Source organism: Pongo abelii, chromosome 6 (assembly GCF_028885655.2).
Source record: "Pongo abelii isolate AG06213 chromosome 6, NHGRI_mPonAbe1-v2.0_pri, whole genome shotgun sequence".
NCBI classification, from domain to species: Eukaryota; Metazoa; Chordata; class Mammalia; order Primates; family Hominidae; genus Pongo; species Pongo abelii.
In genome coordinates, this window is record NC_071991.2 from 110,003,973 (window position 1) to 110,031,229 (window position 27,257).

At 33.8% G+C, this 27,257-nt stretch overlaps 1 protein-coding gene across 1 annotated transcript in view; it reads right to left on the minus strand.

Moving 5' to 3' along the window:
* The window catches only part of BMT2 (base methyltransferase of 25S rRNA 2 homolog), a 118,101-nt gene that overhangs the window by 89,718 nt on the left and 1,126 nt on the right, over positions 1-27,257 (minus strand). The window contains exon 2 of the mRNA XM_002818359.5: positions 10,789-10,930. Coding sequence (XP_002818405.1) covers positions 10,789-10,930 — 142 coding nt within the window. The remainder of the gene's footprint in view (positions 1-10,788; positions 10,931-27,257) is intronic.

Here is a 27,257-nt window from a genome sequence, read left to right on the forward strand (position 1 = left end):
ATGAAAGCATTACAAGCCAGAAGCTAAGGAATGCAACTAAAATAGCAATCTGATGAAAATTGAGACGCTTTAATGCTTATTTCAATACAAACAAAAGAAGAAAATCAAATGAAATAAACATTGAACTCAAAGGATTAGAAAATAAAGCAAAAGAAAGGAAGAGTGCCAACAAATACACAAAAACTTGCACAACTTTTTTCTAGAAAAATATACCAAATATATAGAATAGAAAAATTTCTTAAACTTGACTCAGTAGAAATAAAAAGTTTAAACAAAACAAAAATCCAAAGATGAAATAGTTATCAGAGTTAATCTTACCAAAAAGCACCAGTATAAGCCTTCAAAAACCAGATAACCTCTGTATTAATCATGTTTGTTATCTTTCATATTTTGATATTTGGGAGGTGTGTTGGAGGGTGTGCTTATACATCCAGAGAGAGACTGCCCCTCTCAGGACCAGCTAATTCCTTAAGGCGGTAAACTTACTTGGGAAAACATTTCTCATATGCAAGCCAACCGCTATCTAACTTTTACACATAGACCAATAATTCCCCACTACTAAATCAACTCAAGACCATATACCAGACAACAATGGACAGCCTCTAGTCCCCAAAGCCTACTGAAATTATTCAACCTAGCCAATCCTAAACCGTTTACTCTGCCCTGCCTTGGCTTTTCCATAAAAAGGTCGATAACAGCTCTGGTCTAGGCTTTCCTTTAGCTCCTGCTTCTGACTCCTGACAAAATCTGGTGCTTCCTTTGTAGCCCTGCATGGTGCGGTATGTCCCCTTCTCTCAGAAAATATAAGTAATAAATAATTATTTCAATGGCATTGATCACTCCATGTTTTCCCTCAGTCACCTCTATAAATTAAAATTCCACTGATACATGTGAGACAACCCCAAAAGTACTTAAACTGTTCCAAACCATAGAAACAAAAACATTTTTCCAAATTCATTTTCAGGGAGCAAAATTACAATGATACTTACCTGATCTCATAAAGACTACAAAAATAAAGACCAATATCACTTATAAATATGAATAAAAATATGAGATTAAATTTTAACAAACAGAATTAAATATGACCAAGTGATATGTATTTCAGGAATGCAAGGATGGTTCAGCATAAGAAAATCCACTAATATAATTCACTATATTCATAAATCTAAGAAGAAAACACATTTATTCTTCTCCATAGATGTTGAAGGGTCATTCAACAAAATTCAAACCCATTCCTAATATAAACACTCAATAAAATACAAGTTGGTAAACACTTCCTTAATATTCGAAATATATATATATATATATCAGCCAAAAAGCCAGCAACTTAATGAAGATACACCACATACATTACTGCAAAATGAATAAAGCACAGCTATGTAATAGACATGAGAAAAAGATTTAGTCGAATGAATGAGAGGAAGAAATAAAACTTTGTGTATTTATAGATGACATAACAGACATACCTTGACAACCCAAGAGAATCAATCATAAACTCATATAAACAGAAAGAAAATTCATTAAAATGGTAGGATGTAAAACACTAAACAATGAAAATCATCCATATATATATATATATATATATATATATATATGTACACACACAACAATAGCCTGTTAGAACATAGTCATGTGTTGCTTAACAATTGGGATATGTTCCAAGAAATGCATCATTAATATGACTTCATTATTGTGAAATCACCCGAGTATACTTAAATCTAGATGGTATAGCCTACTACACGTCTACAGCATGTTACCATACTGAATACTGTAGGCCACTGTAACACAATGGTTAAGTATTTGTGTATCTAAACATAGAAAAGGTATAGTAAAAGTACAATATTATAATCTTATGGGACTACCATTGTATATAGTCCATATATTTCCACTGTTGATGGAGATGTCATTATGCAGTGCATAGCTGTATACCAGAAGGGAAGGGGACATTTACAACAGCAATAAAAATGACAAAATACCTAGGAGTAAGCACAACAAGAAATGTGCATAACCACTATACAGAAAACCTTAAAACACTACTTTGCAAAGTAGTCTGCTACTTTTGACTAAAGTAGACTAGAACAAATGGAAAGACATATCTTTTTTTTTTTTTTTTTGAGACGGAGTCTTGCTCTGTCACCAGGCTGGAGTGCAGTGGTGCGATCTTGGCTCACTGCAACCTCCTCCGCCTCCTGGGTTCAAGTGATTCTTCTGCCTCAGCCCCCTAAGTAGCTGGGACTACGGGCACACACCACCATGCCCAGATAATTTTTGTATTTTTAGTAGGGACAGGGATTCACCATGTTGGCCAGGATGGTCTCAATCCCTTGACCTCGTGATCTACCCGCCTTAGCCTCCCAAAGTGCTGGGATTATAGGCATGAGCCACCATGCCCGGCCGATATATCTTTTTAATGGATAGGATGATTCAACATTATTGAGATATCTGTTGTTCCCAATTTATGAAAAATTAATGCAATCTCAATAAAAGTAATTTTTAAAATGTAGTTGGACCAGTTGATCCTAAAGTACATGTGGAAAAAAGCAAAAGCAAGAAAAACCAAGAAAACCCTGAAAAAGAATAGTGTGAGATGGGGGTATGGGGAGAAGATGCTACAGAACAGCATTGTAAGTCTTTATGATTAAAATAGTAGTAGTAGGCATGGATCAATGATACACACAATGGAATATGACAGAAAAGCTAAAACAAAACCAACTATGTGGGGAAACTTAGTACATCATGTAAGTGTCATATCACATTACTGAAGAAAAGGTAAAGTCTTTAATAAATGTTGGGGAAATGGATAACTTTGGTAGAAAAAAATTAGATCAATACGTCACAAGAAATACCAAATTTGACTTTTAAACAGGTCAGAGATTTAACGTAATAAATGAGAAATCCCCTAAGTACTAGAAGAAAACATAAGTGAATAACAAATTGTTATTTGAATTCCTACAGTCTGGTAATTAGGAAAGCTTTTCTAAGACAATAAAAATCGGGAAGCAATAAAACAAAAGACTGATACATCTAACTACATAAAAGCAAAAACTTTCTGTATGGCAAAAGATATAGTCAAAGACAAAGGGCACAAATATTTATAAATGATATAAAGAGCTCTGAAAAAATCAAGAAAAATTAGAGACCAAAAGTCAACAGAAAAAAAAACTATCAAAAACATGATCACATAATTCACAGAAAAAAAGGCAAATGACTCCTAAATATATAAAAAGGTACTTTACCTCATTCATAAGAGAAATGTAAAATAAACTCAAGCTAGAGATACCAATTCCAATCTATCAGAGAAAAATTCAATAGCTGAGCCACATACTATGTTGGTGAAGTTATAGATAAATGGGTATTCTTATTTATTTATTTATTTATTTATTTATTTATTTATTTGCTGGTGAAACTGAAAAATGATATAACCTCTACACAGGGCAATTTGGCAGCAACATCTAATAAAATCACATATGCATTTAGTCTCCATTCCTGCAGTTCCACACCTAGGAATCTACAAATATACAATGACAAAAATACAAAATGCACATACACAAGGTTATTCATTACAGCACTATTTGTAATAGCAAAAGCTTGTAAACAACTCATGAAAATGAGGAATATATCTGTATACCTGCGATGGTTAATTTTAGGTATCAATTATCAAACATTATCTTAGGTGTTTCTTTGAGGATGTTTTTGGATGATATTAACATTTACATTGGTACACTAAATAAAGCAGATTGCCTTTCCTTAATGTGAGTGGGCCTCATTCAGTCAGTTGATGCCTGAATAGAACAAAAAAGCTGACTCTCTCGTGAATAATTAAAGAGAATTCCTCCTGCCTGACTGCCTTTGAACTGGGACACCAGCTTTTTCCTGCCTTCAGACTCGAAGTGGGTCTAGAGGCTGCTGGCCTTTAGACTGGATCTATACCTTCAGCTCTCACGGATTGCCACCTTGCCCACTCACCTTGTAGATCTTAGGAGTTGTCAAACTCGATAATCATATGCATTAATTCTTTATAATAAATCTTACTATACACACAGACACATCCTATTGCTTCTGTTTCTCTGAAGACTCCTGACCAATACCAAATACAGTAATTCTCGTATTAAGTAAAAAAGAAAGGTACAGAGTATATAACAGTATACAACACACTACCACCTACAAGGATAAGAAAGGGTAGATATATGTACATATGCATATGTACATGGATATGAATTTGTTTATTTTTGCAAAAACAAACACTGGTAGGATAAAAACGAAACACGAAAATGGTTACCCATAGGAGGTGTTACCCGGTGTAATGCCCATATGACAGTTGAATTCTGATCCTGCCCCAACTCTGCTTATCTTTAAGAAACAGGATACCTGTAATAAAAAGTTCCCTTTGAAATAACGAGACCAGCTGAGACTGGTTAGAACCAAGATAGCTGACCTAATGAAAAGACCTCACGTTTCATTATAATCTCATTTCCATGCTAAATGAAATGGTACTCCCACCAGTTCCATGACAGTTGGCAAATGACCATAACAACTGGAAGAAGCCATAAAAGGACAAAAGGATGGTGGCACTCAAGTTCTAGAAAGTTCACTGCCGGTTTCTAGAAAAGACATGAATATTAATCCTCTTGCTTTTCATGTCCAATGCCTTCATTAGAAAACCCTGTATTTTAACCCCCCAGCCTCTCACTAGTGGAGAAGTTGAATTGTGAGCCATGCTCCTGCTTCTCAATTCCATGGCCATCAACTAAAGCTTGCACTGCTTGATACTCACACTTCTGGTTTTGTGTACTGGTTTCGTGACAATGAACAGGGAAAGACCCCATCTTTTGGGGAACCAGCTTTGTTGGTAACAGAGGCAGGTGTAAATGAAGAAAATAAAAGGGAGTCTTTTTTTGAGTATACCTTTTTATAAGGTTTGACTTTTGAACCATGTAAATGTTTTATATTCTCCAAAATTAAAATAACAACAAAAAATGCCCCAAACTGAAAATAAAGTGAAATCAACTGTATAGCAAATTGGTATTACAACCATACAGAAAATAACTGTTTCAAGCAACTTTTAAGCATATATTCTGATCCTTGGTGGGATATGTTCTAAAGACAAAAGAACTGCAAAGAAATCTTACATTTCAGTTATTTTATTTTTAGAAAATCAGTATTGCAATTTTTAAATCATTTTATGTAAATTGTAGGAAAAGGCTAATGTATTAATGTAATTCAGAACCAAGTCCTTCGGTGTACCAGAAGAGAAATAAAAAACAGAGAAGTTAAGCAAAAATAAATATAAATATGAAACAAAGTTGTTAAGCAAAAATCTTATAATATTAAACTGGAGTGGAAAATATCAATTAGGAATTTGATTATTTATATATAACACTATATAATAACATATATAATTTTCTAATTCTCTTTACCAAAAAGATGCAGAATAAAGCACACCCTGTGCACATCTAGTGCCCACATGTTACTTTTCAAATGCCATTTCCCACTAAATGAAACTAGGACTCCCTGAAGAAACAGTCTGATTCCAGGTCTCGACGAGGGGAAGCAAAGACTCATCTTTGTACTACAGAGCAAGAACGTGCTCACAAGTGATGTAAAACACAGAAGTAAACTTTGACTGGGCTCCTGCTGCCTAATATGAAATTATTTGAACACCCCACCCCCCAAAAAAAGACTAATAATGAAAAATGGAATAAATAAAAATCCAAGATGTACTGTGACATTCCCAAAAAAAAAAAAAAAAAACCCCACAACCCAGTTGTCCTTACTGTAATTGACTATTATACCAATTGCTTTTGTGAAAATTGGTAATTAAACAGAATTACATATTTTTTAATCTGATTTTCTGGATAACATGTAATCATCATTCACCATTTATAAAGGAAAATTCTTTTATTTACAAAAGAATGCCAGCTAATAAATGTCAAGAAATAATACAATTTTAAAAATAATTATTTTGTAACCCCAAATATTATTTAATAAATGGAAGTAAAACTGTTTGTTGAAAGACTGTTAGGAAAGAGGACTGATCCACAAGCCAACATATCACTCTACATATTACTTAATTATAAAGGGATAACATAAGTTTACAATGGAAAGATTGAGTACATACCACCTTAACCAAATGACAACATTTAGTATCTCTAATGGCGGTACACCTCACAATAAAAACCTACTAATATGACACAAAATGATGTATGAAGCTTCACCTAATAGATATTTTTGCAAAAATACCTGACCTGAATCAATCCTTTAGACCCAACTTTCAGTTTACAGGAAATAAATGAGATTGAGGAAATAAATAATTGGTACCATGAGAAAACAATCAGATAATCCTGCATGTAGAACACAAAACTAGTTTGGAATTAGGATACAGATTATCAGAACAGCTCATATGATACAATTTAAAAAACAACATATTAAAAAGAAATCATGAGAGATGAGAATGCAAAGGGGTCTAAAGGAAATAAATTACAGACAAGCACAAGTCCTTCCAAAATGAGAAGGGATCACAGGCACTGGGGCATTTGCTGAAATGGTACCTGGGCTGCAGAGAATCAAGCCTTCTAGGGTAAAATACTCTGCTGGATTAAAGGGAAATGGCAGAGCTTTTAACAACTGCTTGGCTGTGTGACAGATTGATATCTTTAAGAAACTCAAATGTAGAGATAATTCTCCCCATTCTCCTCCTGATTCCCTCCACAGGTCTATTTATGAGTTTGTGAAGGCAGCAACAGCACTGGTGGCTGCGAGTGGGACCAAAAAGCACAAAAAGATTAGGCTTATGTCCTGCAAGAGAGTTGCACCTGTAATATACACAGAACAGGATTCATTCACTGCCAAAGCACTTGAGACCAGAAGTGAATTGAAACCACCTAAAGAGGTCATCCAGCTCCAATACAGCTCAACTCCTGATGGTATCAAAGTGTTCAGTCTTTCATTCTAGCTGCCTTTCAGAGCAAAAAAACCATGTCTCTCTGGAGAAAAAGGGTATTTATGCCAATCTCTTCTAAACACAATGCCAGTATAAAAACAGAATTACCACACATAAAGCAGGAAAAAATGACCCATAACCAAAAGAAAAAATAGCCAAAAGAAACAGACCCACAGATAAGATATGTTAGAAGAAGCAGACAAAAACTTTAAAATAACTTTTAAATTTATTTTTTTTAAATAGAGAAAAAGACAACCCAAATGGATAAAAACAGAGAACTTCAACAGAAAAATTAAATCTCTAAAGAGCCAAGTAACTATTATAGAAAAACTGAGAAAAATGGTATCTTAAAAACATCTTTATTGGTTAATGATAGATAAAAAAAGCCAAGAAAGAAAAATCAGTAAAGATATACAGAATACTTGAACAACACTATTAACCAGCTTGAACCAACAATTGCAAAATGCAGAATGTGGGATATTCTACAAATTAACTGACATTTGTCTAAAAACTCAATGTTATGAAACAAACAAAAAAACCAAGAACCTAAAGAATTGTAACCACCAAATGCAATGTATGAGACTTGATTGGATTTAGAAAAAAAAAATAAATATATATAAATTTTAAAATATATTTTGAAGACAGTAAGAAAAATCTGAACTTATGAACTAAGTATTTTAGAAAATTAGATTACTGTTAACTGTCTTAATATGATGATGGTGTTGTGGTTATGTAGAAAAATTTCTTAATTCTTAGGAGATGTGTGCTAATAGATTTAGGGATAAAATGTAATGTCATCTGCAATTTACTTTCAAATAGTTCAGGAAATAGTGTGTTTATAGTATATGTTTCTCCATATTTAAAGAGCTAAAAAAGGCAAATTCCTTTATTGAAGGTATAGCTATACCTGTATATTGCATTTTTTTTCCTGGCTTTTAATTCTTCATATTACACATAAAATTTTATTATTCTGTCCTTAGCAGGATAATGTCAGTAAGGCTTACTGCATATAACATATTCCCATAAGTTTTAAGTATAACAAGAAGCAAACTTTTGTCCAACCCTTTTTAAAGCCCACTTTAGCTTTCAAATTGACATTGCTTTTAGAATTATCAAAAAGAGAAAAAAACTGCATACAGCTCATAATTATATATAACTCAAGTTTCAAAACATAATATTGTTTCAAAGTCTTTTCCCAAACCTAGTTTTATGTTTAAAGACATTACATAACTTCTCTTAATATTACTTCTGATAGTAAAAAAAAAAATTAAGAAATTTAACCATATCTTGCCACTGTTCTTTTTTTAACAGTATGACCTAAATTCCTAATGATTTTTTCAGCAGTTTACATAAAAAATGACCTCATGTGATAATATAATGATTGATAAAACAAAAATCCAAGGAAAAAGGAAGAAGACTGAAGTTTGAGGCACATTCATTGTTCAAGTAGAAGCTAAAAGCAAATGCTCCTATGAGAATACTACCTATTAAAGTTGATTTAAGAGATATAGTTTGAGGGCCTGCCTGCTGTACTGTAATAGTAATTTAAAAGCACTACGCTAAAATCCAACAACGATAGTCTTAAACAGCAACAGTACTGATTTCCTGACTTTCTGTTACAGGGGAACTATTTGGTTCAGTAGTATGCCTCATTTTGTGTTTCTTAACTTGAGGGAGAAAATGTATATGCTGTAAAACAGTCAGATTTATAACCATTTTCTCTCTAGAAATGCAAATAAAAACATTTAAATCCAACCATCCCATCTCCTATTATTCTGGCACCTTTCTTTAGTTCCTTAACTCCATTGTTCTTTGACTGCACAATCCCCTGATGGTACCACTTTCTCACTATACCTTATATTTTCAATTCCCTTACATATCATCATAATCACTAAAATGTGTGCCCCATCACCTCCCTGGCTCCTCTGAGTCATTATACTTATTTGAGCATTAATCCTAGTACACTGTCCTGTCAACTCCCTATCTCATTCACCAACTGTTTAACTATAATTTCGTGCCATGATTATTGAAGTAGTTTTCTAACTGGGTTCCCTTACTGACACCCTTGCCCTTCTTATAGCCTATTCTTAACACAGATTAATTCTTAAGAATTCTTGACACCTTGCAAAAGGTTAATAAAATCCTGTCACTTCTTTTGTCAAAACAGCCATATGACTTCCCATGTCAGAGTAAAAATCAATGTCTTTAAAATGGTCCACAAGACCCTACAAAATCTAGCTGTTCATTACCTTATTTTCTACCTCTCTCCCTCTGTCATTTTGCTCTGGCCACACTGGTCTCCTGGCTGTTTCCGAAACATGCCAGCATGCCTCTTCTTCAAGGTCTTTAGACTTGGTAGGGCTGGCTTACTCTCTCATTTCCTTTATATCACTGGCACACATCACAACAGTGAAACCCTCTTCCCCTACCTTACTTAAAATTGTTTTAGTTTTTCTTGCTTTATTTTTCTCATGGCGCTCACCATTGTCTGAACTAGTATAAATTTAACCAACATATTGTTTCTGGCCACTCACCCCAACTAGCATGTAAGCTCTATGAGAGCAAGGATTTTGTGAGTTTTATTGTACTCCTAGTGCCTATAATATGACTGGTACAAAGTAGACAATCACTAAATATTATTTATTAAATAAAAGAACTAAGTTAAATACATATCTTTCTCTGAATTATTTGTTGAATGAATGAAATATGCATTATTACAGTTTTAAAATGAGATGTAAAAATTTTTGAATAAAAATGGAAAGAAAATGTAAACCAGAAGTCATCATAAACTTACTGTCCATGAGAAAGACAATGCTTTATTTTTGGGAATTCATGTTTATTTATTTAGTCTCTAGGTTTTTTTTTTTTTTTTTTGGTCCAGGGTTACTTTTGGGGTTTGGTATACAGATTATTTCACAACCCGGGCAATAAGCATAGTACCCAATCGGGAGTTTTTCAGGGAATTCATGTTTAAGTTTAGTCAATATACTTATCCTTTCTTATAATTTTACCACATTGAGAGAACTAGTATCAGCATTATTTCATTTTCTGATATTTTTAACATTAGAATCTATATCATGAGAAAATAAACATTATCCAAAGTCAATAAAAATGCTGGAATACCCTGAATCGTACATCGAAAATTCAAGATTTTAAAAATTTTAAGATGTTTTAAGACTTTACAGAACTCACTTTTACTTGAATCTAAATAATTATCTAAAGAAATTTTTATACCATAACTTATTAATGAGTCAAGTATTAAATCATTATATTTAAATGTATTGTATGTATTAAATGCATTTAAAGCCATATTTTTTAAAAGTTAAAACAAAACAAGTGTGTCAAAAGCATTTTTATTTAAAAAGGTGAATGAAACAGACCTACAGAAAGTGAAGCAAAAGGGAGAAAAGTTGTTTTAAAAGACATGATCTCTTTCACAGTATTTCTGGTATTCTATTTTGGCACTATGAATTATACACAGCATCACTTAGATTTAAGAGTTTTGGCCAGGTGCAGTGGCTCACGTCTGTAATCCCAGCACTTTGGGAGGCTGAGGCGGGCAGGTCACGAGGTCAGGAGTTTGAGACCAGCCTGGCCAAGATGGTGAAACCCCATCTCTACTAAAAATACAAAAATTAGCCGGGCGCGGTGGTGGGTGCCTATAATCCCAGCCACTTGGGAGGCTGAGGCAGAAGAATTGATTTAACCTGGGAGGTGGAGGCTGCAGTGAGCCGAGATCACGCCACGCACTCCAGCCTGGGGGACAGAGCAAGACTCCGTCTCAGAAAAAAGAAAAAAAAGTTACAATACATTTGAAACCAAAAACGTTAATTCATAAAAGTACTTACCTACAACACCATTCAATACGACCTTCGCCCTCACAAGTTTTTGCCCAATGATTATCTGCCAAATTTTTCATTGCAACAGCATATTCACAAAGAGTTTCTTCATCCTCACAGTGTTCTCGCCAGATCTTATCAAAATCTCCCACTAAAAACAAAGAGATAAATGAATGAAGTTTACACTGAAACATGTCAGACTCTTGAAATAAGTTTTAGCACAATCTGAAATTATTTAAAGATAAATATAAGCAAAATTATAAAGTAAAACTTCATAAAATTTTAAACATATTTAAAATGTTTAAATGTTTACACATTTAAATAAATACATTTAAATAAAAATAAAAATATGTTTAAATAAGTTCCTTTATGTAAAGGGATGCATCATTTTAATTATTATTATTTAATAAATGAATGTTTGACAACAGATTTGTGAAGCTGGAAAAACTGACAAAATATATGCAGATACTGCATATATGAGTTATCAGTTAATAATCCAAAGACATGCTGGTAAGAAACAATTACAGCTGAGTACTCGAGAATTAATTTTCCTGTTACTGTTGGGCAATATGACTTTGCAGGAGCTGAGTACAAACACATAAAACTGCTTCTTGACTTATTTTCTTGTGTTTCTATTGACTGTTATCTTCTTGTATTTCTACATTTATTAAAAAGCGGTTGGTAGGTAAGATGAGAATGTAAATTAAGCAATGAAGTAAATATTTCTATTTACACACCTGGACTTGCTCTAGGCATAATGTAGTTTAAAAATTTATAATTCTAGGTCAAAAATGTCAAAAATTGCCTTGAAGGAAATTACTTTGGAAGCCTCTCCAAAGTTTGTAAGCCTTAAAAAATGTCCTATATAAAAACTATAAGCTGACTACATTATCCATTCAGCTACCACTTTTTTTTAAATAAAATTAAATCAGTCATCACAATATGAAATTGAAAACATCACTGTGATGACTAATAAAGGTAGGAGAATGCTATTGCTAAATAAAGGACATTAATGCAACTGTAATGGTAATAGAGTAAACAAAATTTACAGGGTAGTTTCATTCACTGTCCTTGGACATAGGACTTAGGTTCTCACACCCCATAATGAAATGTAGGCCATTATTTGGGGACAGAATAAACTTAAAACTATAAATAGAACAGCCAAATGCGGGAGATAATTATACTAAAATTCTTCCTCCACTTAAGATTATTGAATTCTTACATTTAAGAGGTTTTTTATTAAACAGAAAAGGAATTATAATAGTTCAAATGTAACGACCAATACTTAACTATTCAAATTTGAAAAGCTTTCAGTTAATCCCAGTTACTGGGTATTTTAGGGTCTACAGTCTAATAAGTACTGAGTTGAAAACCAAACTATTAGCCCTCTAATTTGATCAAGAAAGAAGAGTAAGGATACAAACAAACCCTCTCACACATTGTTAAGATGACTATATATCAGTCTGAGTCTTGGCCTGAATACTGATTTTAAACCTGAGAGAATTATTTTTGAGGGGCTATGTACTCATATACAAGTATTTCCATTAATCACTAACATTTGGGTAGTGACTGGACTCTCAATTTGTTACATATCAGGCTGGCAATAACTATTAACTTAAAAGCAGGCAAAAGTTTTCTAGATTCTCAAATAAAAATTCCTCAGTTTTAGAAATGCTAAGGTATTCAAGTTCAATCATGTTAAATCATAATAAATTATGATTTATTGTAATACAATGGCCAACGTTCTTTTTTTTTAGCAGTTTGATCTGAATTCCTATTAATGTTTTTTTCCAGCAGTTTCATTTAAAAATGACCTTCTGTGATAAAATAACTATTGATAAAACACAAGTCCAAGGAAAAAGAAAAAAGGGTGAAGTTTGAGGCAGATTCAATATTGAAGTAGAAGGTACACACAAATGCTCCTGTGAGAATACCACATACCGAAGTTCATTTAAGAGATACAGTTTGAGGGCCTGCCTGCTGTATTGGAATATTAATTTAAACACACTACTGCTTTCCTCAGTTTTAGCAACATCTTTCAGATGTAGTTATTTATCAAGTCTCTAAATAGAACTTCAGAAAGTGAGGCGTTTGAAACAATATTTTAATTAATGACACTTTCATAAACCCATGATGGTTCATAACACTATTTCTGACTTTATCCACCAAATTTGAAACTAAATCATTCATTAAGGTATTGTATAATTTTAAAGGTGGATCATCAAGTCTAGAAGGCCTTTTTTTGAACTTTTAAGTTTCACTGTCCTATAGAATCTACACATTATAACTAAATTATATGTGCTGTTAATAGGAGTCATTCAAACAAAAGTTCTATGATAACATATACCTGGGAAAAGCTATGCTTAAAACAAACATATTTTCTTTTCCTTTCTGCAAGACTTCTTAGAGTCTATAGAATGTACAACTTGGCTGGGTGTGGTGGCTCATGCCTGTAATCCCAGCACTTTGGGAGGCCAAGGCGGGCAGATTAGCTGGGGTCAGGAGTTTGAGACCAGCCTGACAAACATGGTAAAACCCCGCGTCTACTACAAAATACAAAATTAGCCGGGTGTGGTGGTGCATGCCTGTAATCCCAACTATTCGGGAGGCTGAGGCAGGAGAATCGCTTGAACCTGGGAGGTGGAGGTTGCAGTGAGCCGAGTTCATGCCATTGCACTCCAACCTGGGTGACAAGAGCCAAACTCTGTCTCAAAAAAAAAAAAAAAAAAAGTACAACTTAAGACAAAGAACTGGGTCCACGTAGTTTAACTGGGTGAGAATCCTAGGAAATAGGAGTAAGGAAGTGGAGAGAAAGATGGGAAGGAGAAAAAACTAATACAAGGATGCTTTACTGAGGTTGCTGCTGTTGGCAAACTGAAAAGCATACCGAATGTGTCCAGAATTGTGCACCTAAAGAATGGGAGGCCACGGCATTTATCTCTAAGTTCTTATCCCCATTAACTGAGAATTATTAACAATCTGCACTGCTAGTCTGCGCTTAGCCACTGAATAAGAGGACAATCTCATTGGGCTCCAGCAGTGTGGGAGAAAGGCAGAACACAAAAAAGCAGCACTCATTTAAAGTGGGTCTATGTAAGGGCTAGTGAATCTGAGCTAAAAGTGTCTATCTACCATGGGTGAGGACAAAGGGTGTGCTATGTGAGGCAACAAAGGCATCTGTTAGAAATTCTTAGAGTCCTTGCCATGTCACTATATACTTTGAAACTCAATTTACTCTATAATTATTCTACTAGCTATAAGATGCAAAGAACTGAAAATATACAGAAACCTACTACCCTACAACTTTTTAGAAGACCTCTAGTTTTTCATACTCAAAACTCTCTGAAATACCACCTAATGAAATTTTATGGCTATCTACCTCACTGAAGTTCTAAGGAAGAATTCAAACTTTGTAGGCTAATGCAACTCAGATTAACCAAACAACTTCAATTTAACGATTTCATTAACATTGAGGAGTCTGCAGACTCTAACAAAGTGTTGACACTGAAAATTGATGTGATTCATAAAGTGAACTATACTTAAATATATAACTGACAGTAGATGATGCAATTGTATATATTTTTCCTTCTTTCAACAGATTTTCTTTTAAAAATACTCCATATTAAATGCTACAGAAAATAAAGTTAATGAGCAGGCATTGGTATCAAAAAAAGGGGAGAAGACATGTAAAGAAAATGTGGAAATGCTATAAAAGAGATATGAACCTGACGGGTTCCCTATATCCTATGTAAGGCATCCTGGACCCAAAACTTTTATTTCATATATTTATAAAACAAAAATGTTTCAAACTCTGACTACTGTGTATACATTTTGTTAAAAGTCTGGTGGTTACAAAATTGAACAAAAAACATAGCTAGCCTTTAGTTATGAGAAAATTCCACTTCCCAAAATACCTCTGAAAGCTTAAGGTAATTTTAAAAATAAATGAAATTATTAAAACAGAAAGAGAAAAATTAAGTATTTTCATAATAGCCCATTTTTTGTTTTTATAGTATTTAAAATAATGGTATTTAAATTTTGAGCAAAGTTTTTCAAAGTAATCTATGATTCAGGTTCTAAAATCCAAAAAATGTTAGGGTCCACCAGTGCCCAGTATACATATTTAAAACTCCTCTACCAACTCAAACTGCATACACAAATAATATATTAAAACTCAATTTTAAGATTTTTTTATCAGTTATTAGATCAACTAATAATTAAAAGATATACTATTTAAAAGGACAACATTTTTTCATTATTAAAAGGTAAATCAGGAGCTAGAACTTCTTGAAGTTTGCATGAAAAGTCTAGTCAACACAGTATAAGAAACATTTAGGTCTTCAAGTTCTATCAGAACTCTCAATGAATTAATAATTAGCCTTATGATTTATTTTAATATAATGGCATCTGTGAATGACTCAAAAGTGTTGTAATTAATAACCCATTTTCTTACCAATTTCTTATAGGCATTCTAGAAAAAATACATGTGTCTTAAAGTAAAAGTGAGACAGAGAGAAAAAGAGAGAGAAAGAGACAGGTACAAGGGGAAAGGGAGGCGTGGAGAACAAAATCTGCAATGGGTACACACATTTTACTTTGACCAACTACAGAGAATTCACAAATTATTTTTAGAAAGCATAATTTAAAAATATATGCTCTACAGCTTAAATTGTCTTAAAAAATTCTAGAACAAAGTTCACATTAACATGACTTCTATTTATTGTTATCTCATAATATTTAAATTTTTTTAAACACCCATTTTAAAAAACAAATTCATAATTTTAAACGAGTGATGCCAACTTAAAGTTGCCAAACCATGTTCAATATGATAATCAATGAACCAAATTATTTTGAATCTTATATCAAGATAATACCATAACTACTGCATTGACTAAACTCACCTTCAAAAACATTATATGTCACAACTAAAAAATAAATTAGGAGCTACTAATAAAAGGACAGTGACAACTAGAAAAGAATAGCACATTCATTAATTTAAAAAGAGTTCCATTTTTAATAACTTTGTGATTAACATATTATTACAATGCAACTGCCTTTGTAAAAAAACAAGTACAAGGAAATGGGTTTAAAAGTATTTTTGCTCTACGTAACATCCAGAAGCGCAGCTCTAAAACAGTTCCAAACTAAAGTGAACCAATGGAATCCCTAAATTATTTATTTAGAGTTGATATTATTCTTTCTTTATGAATTAACCTCTCTCCTGCCATCTGGTACAGCATTTTTTTTCCTTCAAAATGTAACTGAATTCATATTTTCCTCAAGAGGTTTATCTGCCTCCCACTTTATCATCTTACACCTCCCCCATCTGCCATCCTTACGGCACTTTGTCATTCATTTATACATATTGTCTATTAAAACCAGGTGTGATTTTCCCAATAGAAAGTACAAATGGAAAAGCAAAGACTACTTTTGATTTATAATTTGTATAAATTAGAGAAGTTAATTAGGGTACTCAGTCAATGGAGGACAAAATATTTAAATTTTCATCATGCTCAAAAAATAAACATGAAAAGTATAAACAAATCAAATTAGTTGCTAAGATAAAATTCAAACTACAGATGATGGCTGTCAATACATAGTAGTGACTCAAAAGCAGAATTTAAATTTTTCACAATAGTTACTGTTTTCAAAGTAAGAGTTCCAAGGTCAGAAAAGCAATAATTTCAATGTCATTTTTCTAGAGACCATTGTTTTAAGCTTATTAAAAAGGCTTTTTCATTTTGTGTTATTGTCAAAAGAAAAACTTGCAGCTGACAGTCCAGTCATATCCATTAAGTTCTTTAATAGCAGTACACAGATCTTTTCAAAAAATTTATTAGCTCAAGGAGAAATGAACAGTAACAGCACCAAATAGATAAAGAATTACTTACATGTGAAAAAAATGAATAGGTGGTGCTAAGGTTCATGCATTTTTACATGCCAGGACCACTTGATTTTTATATACTTGATGTATATAAAAATAATATTTTTTCTCAATAACTCTATCCTAATTCTCCTTTTTAAAACATACAAAGCACAGAAAATAAGTTAGCAAGTATACATGTGATGCCATTTTAAGATAAAAATATATTTACAAACCATATACCTGATAAGGGGTTAATATCCAAAAGATATATTAAAAAACTCATATAACTGAACAGCAAAAAAACAAATAATCTGACTAAAAAATGGGCAATGACCTGAATAGATATTTTTCCAAAGACAACACAAAAAATGGCCAATGGGTATATAAAAGGGTGCTCAACAAAACTAATCATCAGGAAAATGCAAATTAAAACCACAATAAGATACTACCTCCCATCTGTTAGGATGGCTATTATCAAAAAGACCAGAGATAACAAGCGTTGGTAAGGATGTGAAGAAAAGTGAATCCTGTATACTTATGTTGGGTATGTAAATTAGTACAGCCAAAACAGTATGGAGGTTCCTAAAAAAATTAAAAATAAAACTACTATATGATTCAGCAATCCCACTTCTGGGTATTTATCCAAAGGAAACAAAATCAGTATGTCAAAGAGTTATCTGCAATCCTATAATCATTGCAGCATTACTCACAACAGCTGAGAAACGAAAATAAATGGAGGTGAATCTATAGTGAAAAGACATGTGAGACTGAGAGTATAGAGAGACTGACTGCAAAGAAGTATGAGGAAATTCTGGCAGTGATGAAAATGTTCTATACCTTATTGTTGTAATGGTTTTACAGAGATGCATGCATTGTCAAAACTTACGGAATTATATACTTTAAAAAAACACAATTTACTGTACATGAATCATACCTCAATAAATTTAATTTTTAAAAATGATGTGCCACAAGCATGGTGTATGTTACAACATTAAGATTATATTTCATTAAATTTGAGGGCCATCAAATTCTCTAAAAAAGCAAAAAAATACATGAGTATCAAAAGTCTTAAACTTTTAGAAATTCAGAACAATTTATTTGATTCTGACTTAGGCATATTGCCAAATACGGGCCCTAAGATGTCTTATCTGTAGATGACCAGACTACCAAATTCAAGTTCAAAGTACCTTTAACGGTCATTTTCTCTAACACAAGGTAAGTAAAGAAACTCATGACTAAGTGCAAACAAGTTCAGCTACCATTTCAAGGCATTAAAACAAAATGTTCAGAATTCAGATTGTCTCACATAGTTAAGCCATACACAGACCAGTCTTCTCAACTCTTGAGCATCTGATACAGTGACACATCTAAAAGTGGGATAAAAAACATCCAAGGTGTTTGGTAATGAAGAGCCAAAAAGTAACCAGAAAACAAAAAGTTTGAAAACCTGCATCTTATAGCCAACATGTTATGAATAGTCATTTCTCTAATGTGGGAAGAAAACACCACCAATATTCTGACATGCTAAAAAGGTTGGACTTTTCATATAAAAACTTAGAAACACAAACAGCAAAAGGGGCAAAAAAAAAAAGAAAAAGAAAAAATCATTTTAATACTGAGAAGACTACAGAACAGTCTAGGTAAAAATTCCAGGAGCCATCCAGTCTTTAACGTCATAGTCCTTAAATGCATTGAAGCAGTATAGCTACAGATAAAAGAGCTGTTATTTTTAAATTTCTGTATTTTACAAGCTTAGTGTGTTTCGTATATGCCAAATGTTGTTTTAAGTGCTTTTCAAATATTCACTTATTTAATTATAATACCAATCCATTGAGGCAGATATTTTACTTTATAGATGTGGAAACTGAAGTAGAGCGATTAAGTAACTTTTCCAAGGTTACACAACAAACCTGGCAGTCAAAAGCTAAAGTCATGCTCCTAACCACAAACTCTGCTTCTCTTCATAAGTTTTTAATTCATGAACTTTCATGGATATGAGCATAGCTTTGCAATAGAGGAAAGTACACAGACTCTACTAACCACAAACAAATGGTCTTTTGTCAGTCAAATGCAGTTATTTAGTCTCTGCAACTGCATTATTTGTTAGATTTCTGGCAGTGGCTCTCAACTCTGGCTGCCAATTCTGGCTGCACATTGGAATCACCCAGAAGTTTCATTTAACTGGTCTGGAGTGGCAACTGGTCATTTATTTTAACACTCCCCAGATGAATCCAATGTGTAGCTATGGCTTAAAACCAATGGTGTATAGCAAGGTTGTGAGCTTAAAAGCCTGGCAAAATAATATAGAGAGCAGGGGGGTTGGGACAACCTTAAGAGTCCAATTTAATTAACAAAAAAACCACAACAAAACAAAACAATGCATGGATTAAACTTAATATCTACAAACATTGGCTCACGGTGTATCTTCTGTTCTTGGAACAGCCTTTTATTATAAACATATCAATGATAAAAATACTTACTCCAAAATGCAAGTCTCTGAACACATCCTATAAGGGAGATGGAAAGAAATCAAGAAAAATCATAACCAATGTCACCAACATGTTATTCCCTTATGAAAGTGAACTTCACAATGGGTCTATGACAACACACAGCACTTGCTTAGTTTAACTTTTAACTTTCAAACAAAAGGATTTATGAACAGCCTTTTGGAACTTAATTCTCATATGTTCAATTAAAAAGTCTTATACTAATTTCTATATAAATGGAAATGGATACTCACATGCTGCTCTAAATGCATGAAGATTAAGCACCTATTCTAAAATAAACACAGCAATAGGTATTAGTGTATCTACACTTAAAGCACAATAAGTCAGTATAGTCTAGTGGTTGTCAGATGTTACATTTTGTAACCAGTATAAATTTCACTTCAAATTTAAGAGACTGATATATTAGGGTTGCAAAATTTTTATCTATAAATATAAACAAATACACGAAACTACCACTTTTTTTTTTCTTTTTTCGGGATGGAGTCTCATTCTGTCACCCAGGCTGGAGTGCAGTGGTGCAATCTCAGCTCACTGCAACCTCCACCTTCCAGGTTCAAGTGATTCTCCTACCTCAGCCTCACAAGTAGCTGGGACTACAGGCACATGCCACCACACTCGGCTAATTTTTTGTATTTTTAGTAGAGACGGGGTTTCACCGAGTTAACCAGGATGGTCTCTATCTCTTGACCTCATGATCCACCTGCCTTGGCCTCCCAAAGTGCTGTGATTACAGGCATGAGCCACCGCACCCGGCTCACTATTACCATTTTTATTACCAACATATAGAGAGACATACATTATACCCACTACAACATCCTTATGAGAACAAATAAAGATATCATAATGAGTGTAAGGATATATTTACCATCATATTTATAGAAAAATAGAATGCTATTCAGAATAACTTGGACCATTTAAAAAAAGGTAAAATTAATCTAATACACTCAATTTAAGAAGACATGACACTTTTACACTGTTGGTGGGACTGGAAACTAGTTCAACCATTGTGGAAGTCAGTGTGGCGATTCCTCAGCGATCTAGAACTAGAAATACCATTTGACCCAGCCATCCCATTACTGGGTATATACTCAAAGGACTATAAATCATGCTGCTATAAAGACACATGCACACGTATGTTCATTGCGGCACTATTCACGATAGCAAAGACTTGGAACCAACCCAAATGTCCAACAATGACAGACTGGATTCAGAAAATGTGGCACATATACACCATGGAATACTATGCAGCCATAAAAAATAAGTTCATGTCCTTTGTAGGGACATGGATGAAATTGGAAATCATCATTCTCAGTAAACTATCGCAAGGACAAAAAACCAAACACCGCATGTTCTCACTCATAGATGGGAATTGAACAATGAGAACACATGGACACAGGAAGGGGAACATCACACTCTGGGGACTGTTGTGGGGTGGGGGGAGGGGGGAGGGATAGCATTAGGAGATATACCTAATGCTAATGGCGAGTTAATAGGTGTAGCACACCAGCATGGCACATGTATACATATGTAACTAACCTGCACATTATGCACATGTACCCTAAAACTTAAAGTATAGTAATAAAAAAAAAAGACATGAGCATAAATTAGAAAAGATGGGTATCCACAAGTTAAAATTTTAAAATTATGAATATGAAAAGATAAAACTCAACTATCTGGAAATATTTACATTAACTTCGTTTGTGCGTGTGCCTTAAATCTACAAGGCCTGGTGTTACGTACTAAGGCTACAGGAATAAAAGGCAGAGTTTTACTCAAGGAACTAAGTTTAGTAGATAAAACAGACAAATGAACTGGTAAGTTATAAACACCACAAAGGTAGGCACAATCATGCTACGGAAGCACAAGGTAAGAGGGACACTTAGGTAGAGGCACTTATGTAGGATTCTGTGCTAGATGCTGTACACAACTGTGTTTGTGGGGATGGGGTTGTGATGATTAATAAAAACCCAGATCTTTGTTTCAAGAGTTTACATTACAATAAACTGGCCTAAAAGACCAACCACGAAGAGGTCATTTCAAAAGAGGCCTGAAGATCGGACTCTAAGCCATGATCCTTAATAATCTAGATTTAAAGTTGTTAAAAACATTATGCTGCTAAACTTCCAGTACATCATTATTTCTGATTTAAAGAGGAACATTTTAGAAAATTTTACTTGAATTGGTGGGGGAAGGAAGAGGGGCAGGGATAATGCCCAGGAGCCGTCCAATCCTTAATGCTACCTTGAAGACATAAAGACAGAATAGCTATGGTTAACATCTCTATTATTTTTGTTACTTGAAGAGGGTAGGGATCCTGCTGCTTTTGCTAATTAGCAAGGACTAGTAAAAACAGGAGCTCCAAAAGTACTGTATGATAAAACAGAAAAGTCTCAACTTAATTGTCAAATGTGAACAATCTATGAGATTGCCCTAGTAAATTAACGAAAATACTGAAGAAGAGATGATTATAACAGGAACTATGTGACAAATGTGCCTGACTTATTTAGACAGTATAGAAATGGCTACCAAAAGATGGAAAACTAATATAAAAATGTGTCAAAACTATCAATGAAGAAATTTAAAGACAACTTCTTAAAGTATGCCTTAAAAACAAGTAGCTCTTTACACAGTGGTGTAGCGAGACTACCTATTACTGAAAAATCATTAACTCATTCAGTTATCTCAACTGATGTTTCACTCTGTATACTGTATTTTTATGACAGAAATAAATATTTCATAGACACATATGAGGAAGGAATGAATGTGAAAAACAATTTGAACTCCCAGGACGAGCACATCCTTTAGTAAAGCACCCTGCTTTTCTTTGCAACAGAAAAATCTTAGTTAAATGTTTTCTCAAAAAGTGTTCTAATGATCACCTGAATTAGAATCACATGAGGGACATTAAATATGCAGATTCCTGGGCCCCAAATCTCAGATCCACCAAATTGCTTTCTGGGGACCTAAGAATCAGCATTTTAAAAAGTTCACTGGAAGATTCTGGAGCCAACTAACGTTTTAAGAACCATTGCCTTAGACACTTTAAAGCTGCAAACATGATATATACTTATTAAAGAAAACAAATGCACCAAAACCAACTGAAAATACTGATTTGTTTAATCTTGAAAGACTGGGACTCTTTGAAAGTTGAAGCAAATCAATATTTTCTTAAGAAATATTATAGTAAACATAATTTTACCTTTTCTTGAGGACTTTAGGCTGTCACTATGAACACCTTCACTCTACTGTAAATGAAGCATAAATGGCGGAAGATATAGTTCTACTACTGTGTTGGTACCCAGCACAGCAGACACCCAATCCCTGGGAGTACTCCCTGTGTTCTGTGATGGTTCCACTTTCTTCTTCCAAACTCTAACTACTGGTGTCTTCCAAGGATCTGTCCTCAGTTCTATATTAAAACCCCACTGTGCAGTTTACTTGCCTCAAAGCTTCAGCCTCCACAGAGGGCTTCCAAATCCTAAACTTCCAAAGGATAGATTGCAAACTAAATCATTACCATTATCCCTATAACAAGCCAATCTGCCTGACTACCCTGTTCCTCTTGCCCCCAACCCCTACCATTTCCAAAGTGTATGCTAATAGCTATCTACATTTTCCCAGGAAAGAAATATTGGCATCATCTTTGACCCTTCTTTATTTTCACTGAAAGTGCCTATTCTGATCTTCAAAGTCTGTCTTCTTCTATTTTCATCATCACTACTGTTATTTAAGCTTTTATTAACTTTAGATCAGTTTAGTATAAAAGACTCCTTTCTCCTAGAGTCCTCCTACTACAATAGCCGTATTTCTCAACCTGTTTGTCCACTGTGTACTCTGGGAGCTTTTAAATATACAGATGTCTGTGTTCCACAAAGTTCCAAAGATTATACTGATGTGGAACCAAGGCTAAGAATCGCTATATTAGTGGGTTTATTTTCCATTAAACAATCAAGGAATCTGCAACAATGCTTTTGGTTTCTAGTGTATCTTTTCAACTGCAAAAAGCCCCTAAACGATACCTTGTCACAAAGAACACTAATAATAACAAAATCAAATAGCTAAATACTAATGTACATTGTACACCTACATGCCCTTCATTGAACTGACTATATAAATGGTCCCTTTATCTTTTAGTATTACTGATTACTGAACTCTTTTCATTATTTTTTCTTCTGTTGGGAATGGCAGTTCAAACTCTCCTAGTGCAAACTTAACAGGACCTTCTGTGGACAACCTTCACCTTATTTATTTCATTGATCAGGCAAATATTCTATCACAAAAAGCTTTCTGATTCTATATCAGAAATATCAGAATAAGTATAAGAAGAACACAAAAAGAAAACAGCAAAACCTCACTTGAGAAAAGAATCTGTTCAAAGTGTCTTAAGGTCTTGGACTTGGTCAAAATTTTAAAGCAGCTGTATTTAAAGTCCACTGAGGAAAAAAAATAAGAAAAGTTCAATTAAAAGGAGTCTCATTCTAATTTTTAAAACAACTTCAAAACTTTGTTTCTGGAAAAACACCAACATTACATTCATTCTCTTATTTTTAGACTTCTTGGTTTAAAATTATTTTAATACAAAAGTTTTTCCCCTTCCCCCACAATTCTCATTTTAAGTATTTGCTGAAGAATAGTCAATCACAAATATATTTTTCAGCTTATCCTACACTGCCATGTGAATTCACCTGTTAAGATCACCCCCTAATTCCATGACCTTAAGAATACCTCTTTTAACAGTTTAGTACATACTTTTACTTTTTCTGTGATTGATTTATAAGCTGCAGGTGTTTATGTGATAAACTGTTTTAAATCTGTTTGGTATGCAGAACAAGTAAATTCAGGGATTCAATAATTTGATAAAATGTCCCAAAGATATTCATAAGATAGGTTAAAAAAATAAAAATGAAATGGAATGAAAAGTGTACTTTTACTCCTGACAACTGCAGTCTTTTACATTTTCTTGGAATTTTTATATAAACGCTTTAAGTTTAGAAAGAGAAATGCCAGGCATAAAAGCAATCATTATAGGAATGGGTTCATGTGAATACGATTATGGAAAAAAAAATCATACAAAGACAACCAAAAACACACATGGCTCTACTTCAGTTCTTGATTTGATACATATTTGTCAAGCTCATCTAATTAAATAATGAAGTCCCTATTTGAAAAGCGAAACTAGTTTTTTTATTAAAAAGCTGTCTATAACTCTTATACATTTAAAATATTTTTGGTTTACATGGAGGTCATATTTTAAAAATTATGTATGGCAAAGACAGAAAACTCCTATATGTGCAAGCATATTTCCATTTATATAACCTCACTTTAAAAGACTGTCTCTTAACTATCAATGGCAGACACCAGAAATACCCCTTCGCATCACCACTGTTAGGCATCTCCCTACCATTTCTTTTTAGTAACTGCTTCAGATACGAGTGCTGCCTGGAACACACCTTTATCTCCAGTTCTCACTTTACCTTTAGACAAATTGGCACAGAATCTCTTAAGTGGTGACACAGGGCAGGCCATAAACTGGGGAAGGAAAAAGTGGTAAACGAAAAGAGTGCATTAAGCCTACCTGCTACTCTTTACAACCCTGTTCACCCTTCCCCACTCCAAGCCTGTTCATCACCATCAACCAGCATCAGTTGGGCAAATGGCTGGAGAATAGTGGAAAAAAATCTTTTCTTATCACAGCAAAAAAGAACAACACAACTTATTTTCATTGTTTTTCCTGTTTTATTTTCAATTCCACTAATAGAGATAAGGGAAAAGAAGGCTCTGTTCTCCAACCTCCCAGTCATTATCTAGTCCTCACTCCTGTCCTTAATATTCAATGGCTGTTTTGCCTCCTTATTCTACCCTAACTTATTTCCTTCACTGCCATCTCTCCCCAAAAAATCCTCACCTCGTATAGCCCCAACTCAGCTAATCATACCTTTCCTATGGATCATCCATTCCCATCAATTTATATCTTTTCACCTAATGCAAATTCTAGGGCCAGTTCCTGCTTCTCATTTTCCCTCCTATTCTAACATTTGGAGTCACTAATATTAGGTTTGGAGTTGGGGGTGGGGAACCTATATTATTCCCATAAAATATGTATAGTATTAATAATGAACTACCAAAGCGTCAAGAAAGTTATTTTAATCTTTTTAGGACTCAACTCACTTATCTGTAAAATGAAGAAGCTATTAGATCACCACTCTAATATCTGGCTGACAATTTCCAGTTCCTAATAATAGGGATCTTAAACTATAGATCTGAGGTAGAATACAGGAATTTTCTAAGAGGCACCCAGTTGAATCTGCTGATCAGCTATGTTTGGGAATCACTGCTAAATGCTAAGAGGTTCCTTCTAGTCTAAAACTCCAAGATCCTAAGCTGGAATTTTCACTGCATTTGCTGGTAGAAAAATTGTGATAAAAGGAGTACAGTTTCCATAGTTATTGGTGCTATAGTACAGGTATGTTACTGATTCAATGGGCCTTTGCAGACTGATCTAACACTTAAGCAATCTTCAGATTACGATAACAGCTGACTTGCAAATGAACTTGTAAAATATGTTTACAGACTGGGGACCATCAGCACAATACTAAGTCCTCAAAGTAAAACACTAAAAATTATTTCCTTAGTATTATTATGTGCACAGAGTTTTTCACAGATGGCTTTTTTACTACTAATATTTAGCCTATATGTCAGAAATAAAGGTAGAAGGAGCATGCTCATTAGGATCACTTATTCTGCTAATTCACTGATAGGGCTTTGTATATCATTCAAGCAAAGCCTAGACAAGTCTAGATCACTGGTGAAATTCAGGGTATTAAAACGCCTAAAGAATAGTCTCATTCAAATGTTTAAACTGCCAGGACTTTAACTCCCCAGAAGCATACTAGATCATTCACTTATGAACTCCATGTATCTATTCTAGATCTGGTAACTTCCAATTCTCATCAACAAGGGTTCCTGTGGTTAATACTCAGGCTTAAAACATGGTTAAACATGTGGGAACTAAGCACATATAAACAGCACTTGAAGAGATGCCACATTAGTGTGTTAATTTGAGTGGAACCTATTCATTTATGAATAAATGAATAATGAATAATGAAATTATTAAAAGGTAAAAATAGAAATGGAATTCTATGCTAGTCATTTTTCTCTTTAAAAAGATGCACTTAAATTTGTACAAAATAGCAGGATAAATTGCAGGAAAATGTGTCCATTTATTTCCTAATTTCTCCAAATAACATAAAATCTACAGTGAATGCCATTATGTAAGAGCATTCTTTGAATATCAAGAATGATGCAGTTGTTGCTATGGTAACTACTCATTTTATTGACTATATTGTGGGTTTGGGTAGCATTCTTTCAAAAAACATATTTCAACATCCTAAGTAGGTCTGATAAGACTCTTTCTGTAGCTATCTGTTAAACAATAACTACAAGCCCCATTTGGGGATGATTAAGCAGCCTCTATTAAAAGCTAAGCTTGATTTGCTAAGGAAAGAAACCTTTAAAGTTTGACAAATGAAACATATCAACTACATTCAAAAGAACAAAGGATACTTAGTTTTAACTTTCTAGAGTAGTTGAAACGTGTGTATAAATCAACAGTAACATGATCTTACCTGTCTGTATTCCTTTACTGCCACAATTTTCCTTCTAATCCTAAATTATTAATTAAGTATAGGACTAACACCAGAAGGCTGCTGACTTTTCAGTTTGCAATTAAGCTAAAATGAGAACCAGTGGAAAGCTTTCCTCATTTCGATACTCAGGAGAAGTCTCTCTCCCAAGCCTATGAAAACAGAATCTTCACTGTCAAAATCTTATAAAACAGCTGTGTACAAAAGCCTATATTTAAAGATATCAAGGATAACTGTAGACTCCAACTATAAACACTCTTCAGGCACAGGCAAAAGCCACTAAGGCTTCTTCCCCTATGAGCTTCCACAGAGGGGGTTCTCACCGGAACCCCATCCATGGAAGCCGAGGGTGGGCTTCATCGGCATGTGTCTTTAGGAGGCTTCCAATCCAAACGGTATTTTCAGAACCTGCCCAGATCTCTTCCTCACCCGCCTAAATTAACAGTAAGACCAAGTATTTAA